This window comes from Calypte anna, chromosome 2, assembly GCF_003957555.1.
Source record: "Calypte anna isolate BGI_N300 chromosome 2, bCalAnn1_v1.p, whole genome shotgun sequence".
Taxonomy (NCBI): domain Eukaryota; kingdom Metazoa; phylum Chordata; class Aves; order Apodiformes; family Trochilidae; genus Calypte; species Calypte anna.
The window spans coordinates 109,555,506-109,563,863 of NC_044245.1; the positions used below are offsets into that span (position 1 = coordinate 109,555,506).

Here is an 8,358-nt window from a genome sequence, read left to right on the forward strand (position 1 = left end):
GAGATATTTTTCTTATATTTAATTGGAATTTCTCGTGCTCCAACTTGTGTCCATTGCGTCTCATTGTTCACCTACAAGAAAAGTCTAGCTCTGTCTTCTCTGTACCTTGAAGTCAGGTGTTTTTAGTAGTCAGGTCTCCTTTGAGTCTCCTCTTCTCCAAGCTGAATGGACTCATCTCTATAAGCCTCTCCTCCTACACCACTGCTCCAGCCCCCTGACCAGTCTGATGGCCACTACTGGACTTGTTCCAATATGTCAATATTTTTCCTGTACTGTGCAGCCTTCCCACCACCCCAGTAAACCAACTTGTGCAGGTGCCATACTAGTGCTGTCCATATCATTCACATTCTAGTATATGTGCTGCCAAAGAGAACATGATTGAATTAGAAAATAAACTGGAACAATGATGGTTTTTTTTTTTTTAAAAATAAGAAACTTGGAGACAATGGAAATGAAAGGCTCTTAAGTTATTTCTGCTTTCTCCCCATTGGCCGATTTGTCCTTATGTTCTGGTCTTTTTCTTAGCTCACAATTTTCAGTGGCTTCCAGCACTGTCTTCCCTCTTAGTGTCCTGGGAGGGCTGTTGTTGGGAGGAAGCTTGGGCCCTCAGTTTTGGATGTCTCTACTTTTCTCTGAGCTCTTCTCTCTCTACTTGTGCTACAGGGTACTCCTCCTTGTTGCTTAATTACTCTTGGAAAAGCACAATTTCCTCCTCCTTCCAGAAGATGCCTCCTGACTGAGTGCAGATGCATTGTTCTCTGCTGTCTCTTGAAAGGAACATAATGCCAGTTAGCACAGAGTAACTCCAAATGAAGAAATTAAAATTATATACTCAACATGTTAGCAGAAACATCCACATTGTTTAAAAAAATTATTCATTAGGGTCTGGCCATGATTTTGGAAATTATTCTAAACCACATTATACTGTGGTTTTATAATAGTCAAAAAAAAAAAAAAAAAAAAAAAAAGTAAGGTGCTGTGTGTGAGGCTTTGGGGCTTTGGGGTTTGGGATATTTTTCCACAACTCTTTACATTTGTCAGCGAGAACATAGAGCTCTTTTGGCAGCAGGACTTGGGTGGGCTGATGGTTGCTGGATGCTGTAATACAAGGTTGGTGGGACACAGAATGATAAACTTACTTGTCAGCAGCCTCCCTGACTTTCTCAGGACAGGCCAAGCTTTGTGACTCTGCATTTTGTTTTTCATGTAGTCCTCAGTAATTTCTCTGGTATGGGTTAATTGATTTTGGGTTTGTTTGCTGCTGGTATTTTTTATGTCTGCCTCAAATGGAACCCTTCTCAGACACAGACACTCATTTTGTGTCTATTCTTCCCTTCTTCCCTATGTTGTTTCCCTCAGCCAGAAAGAATTCTTCTTAAATTGTTTGCATGTTGGTAGCAGCAGAGATGGAAGACCAAAGAAAATAAAGAAGTGGTCCACAGTAAATGTTGAAAATTAGGTCCTTCCAGTGTGTGGGATGGAAAAACAAGGCTGCAGGTATGACCAGGGAGATGTCCAGCTGAGCTCAGAAATGAGAGCCAGAAGACTTTATAGAGCACCTCAAGTGGAAGCAGAGCTATGGCTGTATCTGCATACAGTAAGGCACTTTCCCTGGCATAAATCGAGCTCAGGTCAAAGGTCTCTGTAGGGCCCTTTTAATCTCTGCACCTGCATTTCCTTCTGCAAGACTGAATTACCATGTAGGGTTGGTGCTCACTAAGGTTGCCCATGGTATGGAGTTGGGATCTTGTTAAGATAGATGCAGGGATCAGGAATCTGAAATTATCCTTCAGTACTGCAGGCCAGATGCCTTAATGTACTATCATTTCATAGCTCATTTGTGCCCATTTTCTCTGATATTGTGAGTTTTTGCTGTTTCTCACACAGCATCTTTTGGTTTACTATTAATTATATATTAGTTGCAACACAGTTGTATCAACAGCATTTTTCCATAATGAATTTCACTATTATTATTTATGAAATATCTTTTCTTCATATTTCTGCCTTTTCTTCCCCTTCCCCTCCTTTCCCTTTCCCTTTCCCTTTCCCTTTCCCTTTCCCTTTCCCTTTCCCTTTCCCTTTCCCTTTCCCTTTCCCTTTCCCTTTCCCTTTCCCTTTCTCTTTCCCTTCCCCTTTCCCTTCCCCTTTCCCTCCCCCTTCCCCTTCCCCTCCCCTTCCCCTTCCCTTCCCTTTTTCCTCTCCTCTCTTCTCCTCCCCTCTCCTTTGTTGGGCATTATTTCTTCATCCTTGCTACTAATTGACTCTTCCCTATTGCTTTGCATGAGAATCCCTTTGTTTGACGAAATTCAGAAAATTTTGCTTGCTTTACTTCAAGAATCTGAGTATTGGCAGAGAAAACGAATCACTTTTGATCTCGACTTACTTTTCCTTGCTACAAAGTAATTTCCTAGACTTGTGCCAGGCTTAAAGGGCTCATGTTTTCACTTTTCAGACAGAGGGCTCTGAATGTCCTGGCACAGCAGCTGAGGGCAGAATGTCTGCCTCCCCTGCCCATTTCCTTACTAATTACTACAGAGGTCCAACCCAAGTGGGCTCAGAATACACCTCCTTAAGGCTACCCAAGGCAAGCTCACAGCCTCATTGGAGTGAGATGTCACCTAGGTGAATTTCACCTATTTCATTAGAGTGTTGTACACTTGAGTAAACTTAAATAGAACTGCAGGAAAGGCTTCTACAGAAATAAACACAGGAGATCAGGGACTATGTTCAGTTCTCCCTGGCGATTTATGTATTTTAAGATTAAAGCTAGCATTCTGCAAAATGCTGTTTGAAGTTGTTGATTAGGTTTGCCTGAACAGACTCAGACAGACACAGCCAATTGGTTAAGATTATAACTAAAAGATTGTGACCTCTCACTGTGAAATGCCTCAGTATATGTTCTTATTTAGGCCTGTTCTTCAGTAGTTTGTTTGAGGTTGTTTTTTTTAGGTTTTTTTTTTTTTTCTTTTGTTTTTTTTCCCGTGGAGGTAGATAAAATACACACTGCATCACCAAGACAATGAGGAATACTGTTTTATCATTTGGGAGTAGCATTCCTATCTCAAATCTGCTGTTAATGGGAGGGTTTTTTCACTAAATGTTTCTGCATTCATTCTACTTGCATTTCTGCCAGGGAGAGCACTATGAGTTTTCAACTTTTTATGAATAACACCTAGTAGGAAGCCCTTTTTGTAGCATCAGAACACCCACAGGTACAAAACAATTCAACAAACTCTCGTAATCCACGCAGTTACTGGCAAACCTGAATAATTCTATGAATAATTTTACTTGGATCTCAGTGAGAAAAATGTTCATAGGAGCAGTATGAGCAACAAATTTCCAGACAAAAACATGGAGGAGGGGGAGTACGTATAGACACAGTCTGTGGGGGCCTGTGACTTCACCACACTTGACACGATAAGAGGGTTCACTGAAGGAGCTGGTAACGGGACAGAGACTTGAAAGGCCAGGCTACAGGAAGCGGGGATGGTGAGTCAGGAAATGGCAGCCTTCCCTCCGAGTCATCCTTGAACCACTGCACTGCTGTGCTCATACTGGGAACTGGATTAGTGAAGATGCTGCTCCTTCAGAAGAGATTTCAAACTTGGGTTGTGACCATTTGCTGCCGCTAATCCTAATGTGCCGTTTCTTAACCCAGAAGAGGGATTTCAGATCCCACCCCTGGTGTGACCTCCAGCGTGGCTGCCTGTGTTTTGCAGCCGTGCCGGGATGCACCCCATCTCCTATTCGGGCCAGCTTTCCATCCTGGTTACCCCACATTGCTTCTTGCCAAGGCCATGGTGGGGTCACTGACCCAGAAAGGAACTGACCACCAGTAGTGGCCACCATTGACCCAGAAGCTTCTTACACGGTTGCTAAATGAAATTTCCTGTAATATTGCACATCACTTTCTCTAACTGGATTGCTTTAGGAGAAGAAGAGATCTCTGTCAAGGGGGTCAAGCACAGGTGGGATGGGGCTCTCAGCAACCTGGTCGGGTGGGAGGTGGCCCTGCCCATGGCAGGGGGGTTGGAACTCGATGATCTTTAAGGCGCCTTCCAACCCAAACCATACTCTGATTCCACGGGTGTGGAGGTGCCTGTGAGGAGGGTCCGTAGAGAGGAGGAGGGAAGCCTTCGGCCGCCGTCCATTTCGCAGCTTGGGAAAGGTCCTTTACGGAGGGGCCGCATTCCTACCTGTGTCGCGTTTAATTAGCAGGCCTCGGTTCCGCTCGGTGGTGAATTACAACCCGAAAGGAGACGGATCGCAGCCGGGCTCGAAGCCACCGCCCGCGCCCGGCGGGAGACCACCGAGCGGCACCAGCCCAGGAGGCAGCGAGGCGCCACCTGCTCCCTCGCCGCCCGCCCGCCCGCCGCGACGCCCGCCCCGCCGGCTGCCTCCCGGCGCCTCGGCCCCGGCCCCCGCCTCGGCCCCGCAGCTGCCGCCGGGCCGGCCCCCCCCGCCGCTTCCCCGCCTGCGGTAGGGACGTGGCGTGCAGCGGCCGCTAGATGCCGCCCGGCCCAACGGCTTGGGGCGGGCAGAGCCGCCGGGCTGCGGCGCGGCGTTGGCGGCGGCTCGGCGGGGGCCGCGGCTGCCCCCTTGGGCCCTTGCGTGGCCGCCGGGGGAGCGTCCTCCTCCCCGGCGTTGGTGCCGAGCCTGGCTGCGGCGGTGCCGCCTTTCCGCCCAGGGGAACCGCGCAGGAGGGGGCTGCGTCGCCTGTCCCGTGTTTTCCGGAGGTGGCGACTTGTCAAGTTTCACTCCTCCGGAGTGGGTGCGGGCCGGCGGCCGAGACGTGGGGACGGGGCCGGGCCGAGAGTGAGGGACAGGGTCGAGTCAATGAGGAAAAGCGGGGTCAGATGCAGCCCCGGGATGGTCAGACCCAAGTCGGGCAGGGCCCCCAAGCTGAGGGGTTGAAAGGAGCCGGGGCCTGGGCCAGGCTGGGCTAGAGACTGTTGACAGACTCATGGCCTCGAACTGTGGTGAAAGTGGCTCTGGGGTCACGGTTAGGAATGAAGGGGGGGGGGAGCCCTGGTGAGTCTGGGCAAGGTCACTGCATTTCCAGCACTGGGGTCCCTGACACTGTCCAGCATCCTCGGGCTTCTTCATGGAGCACAGAGCCACCTGCCCAGGGGTCATCCCATGGTGACAGAGGGGGATGTGCATAGAATCCGAGTGTGCTGGTCTTTAGATGGGTTCTCAAATGATCTTTCTGTAAGACAAAGAGACGACAAGCTCAAATGGATTAGAACAAGTAGTTTGGATGTTGGGTTTTGGCAGCAATTGACTGTGTTGGCTTTTTGAACCGCGAGTGTTTCAGTTTTCCTTCGCTGAGTATTGTCCTCCATCGACTGCGTGCATGGTGTTTGGGAGCAAAATCATCTGAAGAACACAGGCCCATGCTGTATCAGCTGGCTGGCTGTGTGCATTCATCAGGAAAAAAGTCAAGAGTGGTTTGTCCAGATTTCAAGACTGGATCTCAAGGAGGCCAAGGCCACTGAGATTGTGGGATTGTTCATATTTCAAAGCCACATTGCAATATAACTTTGTTTACGGGCCAAAGGAACATGAGCAATTGTCACGTGTAGTTGTGTTTTCTCTTTTTTTTTTTTAATTTTTAAAATTATTATTACTTAAAAAATTGCTTGCATTCGCTAATTTAGAGACTCTATGAAATGCTGTATTGTCTGGATTCATGTCTTTGCAGACAGAGCAGATAGCTGAAGTGCAAGTGCTTCCTGCATGGCTTCTTGGCTGTGACCTGGACTGACCTGATGAACAGCAAGTGGGGCTGGGCAGAATTGGACTTGGGTCCTTGCTTCTGTTATTGCTGGTGTATATATATATATATATATAAAGCATATAAACATCTATCTACCCACTGCAGTGAAGCCACTGTTTGGTTTTGTCTAGGCTACTAAACAACTGTTGGATGGGAGTAACTTTGGTTATCACATGTCCTGGGTGCTAGAGGTTCTTGAATGCCTTTTGTCCTCTTGACTAGAATTCTTGTTTTTTGGACTGTATCTTTCTCAGCTATGTGTTTTCAGACCCTCACTAGACTTTTAAATAATGACCAGGACTGTGCTGGATTTTATCCTCCTGCAGAGCTCAAGTAGATTAGACAGGAGCATTGAGTTCCTTGGATCACTGGATCCATTCAGTTCTGTGTATCTCCTGTCCATTAGTGACTCATCTCCAAGAGACTTTGTGATATCAGTTTTGACAGGATGCATTTTGCTATACAAGGTTATGTCTTAAAATCATAAAACTATGAAAAGAGAATTGCCAGGACAGCATTACAAGCAGCTGTAGTGGCAGATGAACTGAGATCTCTGAGAGCTTTTCCCTGTCAGCATGGCCATGTGTGTTGCTTTCAAGGTGACAGTAGGCTATGAGTGAGCATACCTGTGCAGCAAAATATACAAATGTTTGGTATGGAAAAAGAATGCTCTTCACATATGTTAGTATGCATTTAGCATACAAAAGCTGTGTTGAGCACTCATCAGACTTTTTGAGGGCAAATGGGAATTTCAAAGCACTTGACCCTGCAAGCAGGCTGTCCATGTACATGAAGGAGCCTTGCAGTGTTCATGCTAAGTTAGAGCAAGAACCTCATTGAAGAGATGCTCAGACATGTGATTAGGCTTCCTGATTTTGAAAATTGGGATTTATTTGGCTTTATTTATTTAAAGTCATTCTTTAAATGAATTCTCAGTGACTCATCCAGGCTGTTTGAACTTCTCAGGTTGAAGAGAGTAAGTGATGAGCAGGTTCATTTATGAAAGAGCTTCCTGTTTTGCCTTCAACAGAAGGTGTCTAGAAAGTTTTTTTTTCATTATTTTCTGCTGATCCAAGTTCAGTTCAGAGACAGGGCAGAACCAGGAGAGAAAATGCTAGCTGGGGGATACCTTTCTTGCCAAACCTTTTCAACATTCAAGGAAGGCTTATTTTGAAGAATGTTAAGCGATGCTCTTCAGATTGCTTTTCATCTGGGGAGGCTGATATGAAAGATGCTTCTCCCTAGGCACTGAATTATAAATATTTGACTTTTATACAACCAAAATGCCTCTGAGTAGACATGGAATAAGTGACGAAAAATGAGCTTTTACCAAACCTGTGGAATTCATTTGAACTTTGCCAGGTGTTTGGCTGTAAGACTGTGAGGTCCCATATTTAACAGCTCATATACTTTGCCAATAATATGTGAAGTGTTTCATTATCTTATACACTGTAGTTGGCACACATCAGTTTGCAGACAAAGAGCAATGGTTTACGATATTTGTGGATTCCATGTGCTGTTGTAGCCATAAAATGATGTGTGGTGTCTGATAAGGCAAGTATATAAGAATGACAGAGCTTATATAGCAAATATGAGCTACTTTCAGGTCTATAATAAGTAACCCATAAATTGTTAAGTGACATCAGTGTTTTGATTTCTGTCTTCTTTTATAAATGCCAGGAGTAAAAAACAAATAAGAAGCTTGCTGTCAGCTCACCCAAGATGTTCAAGGAATACTTGGGACAGATGAAAAGCTAGTTTATTTTTCAGGCTGCAAAATAACCAGGGCTTGTTAGGGCATTCATCCTAAAGGCCGAATTTTTCACAAATCAAAGCTTAATTTAGGTGGACAAGCTTACCAGACTGTGTACTCACACCAGTTCCCAATATTCAGTGAAATATTTCAATCAGCATTGAAATAATTACTGCACAACTCTGCTTGAATAAAAAGGTCTTTGAGCCTTTGTGTGTATTTTTATGTTTTTGTTTGTTGGGGTTTTTTTTTTCCCCTGTGGTGTTTTCTGTGTTTCCAGAAAAAAATTAAAACGCTTGAAGCTTTAATGTACTTGTAAGTGAATCCCTGGTTGAACGAGTCTTTAATGTCTTGCTTTGTAGCACAGCAATGTGTGTTAAGTGTGCACTTCTTTTTGTACAAATGTTCTGCTGAGGTGGGGTCTAAGGATGAAAAGAGAGGGACCATTTACACCAGCAGCTCCCCAGGCATGGGAATCTGGTATGTTGCAAGAGTGGGGACGTTTGCTGTGGCAGTGCTTGCAGCAGCCTGTGTGGTCTGCCCTCCTGGCCCTAGCAGCCCCGGCTGGAGAACTGGCAGGAAAGAGCTGCCCGGGAAGACCTCAGTCCCTGGGTGAGCTTTCTAACATGTTCCTCACCAGGGAGTCAGTCAGAGGGCTGCCACCCAGCTGAAGGGAGCAGGGAGAGCTGCTGTGCCTCACCAGTTGTAATCCAGAAAAAAAACAGAGTCCCAGGTACCAACAAGAGCTGGCTGGAGGAAGTCGGACGTGGAAAACTTTAACAGGGAGCTTCTTGCTTTCCTGTCTTCTGCAAGGACTTTGGCAGAC

The 8,358-nt window shown here is 46.0% G+C and overlaps 1 protein-coding gene across 1 annotated transcript in view; it reads left to right on the top strand.

Moving 5' to 3' along the window:
• LOC115597823 (chloride channel protein C-like) overlaps positions 1-4,483 on the top strand; it is a 97,348-nt gene extending 92,865 nt beyond the window's left edge. The window contains exon 17 of the mRNA XM_030444687.1: positions 4,219-4,483. Within this exon, the coding sequence (XP_030300547.1) occupies positions 4,219-4,483 (265 nt within the window). The remainder of the gene's footprint in view (positions 1-4,218) is intronic.
• The last annotated feature ends 3,875 nt before the right edge of the window (positions 4,484-8,358 follow it).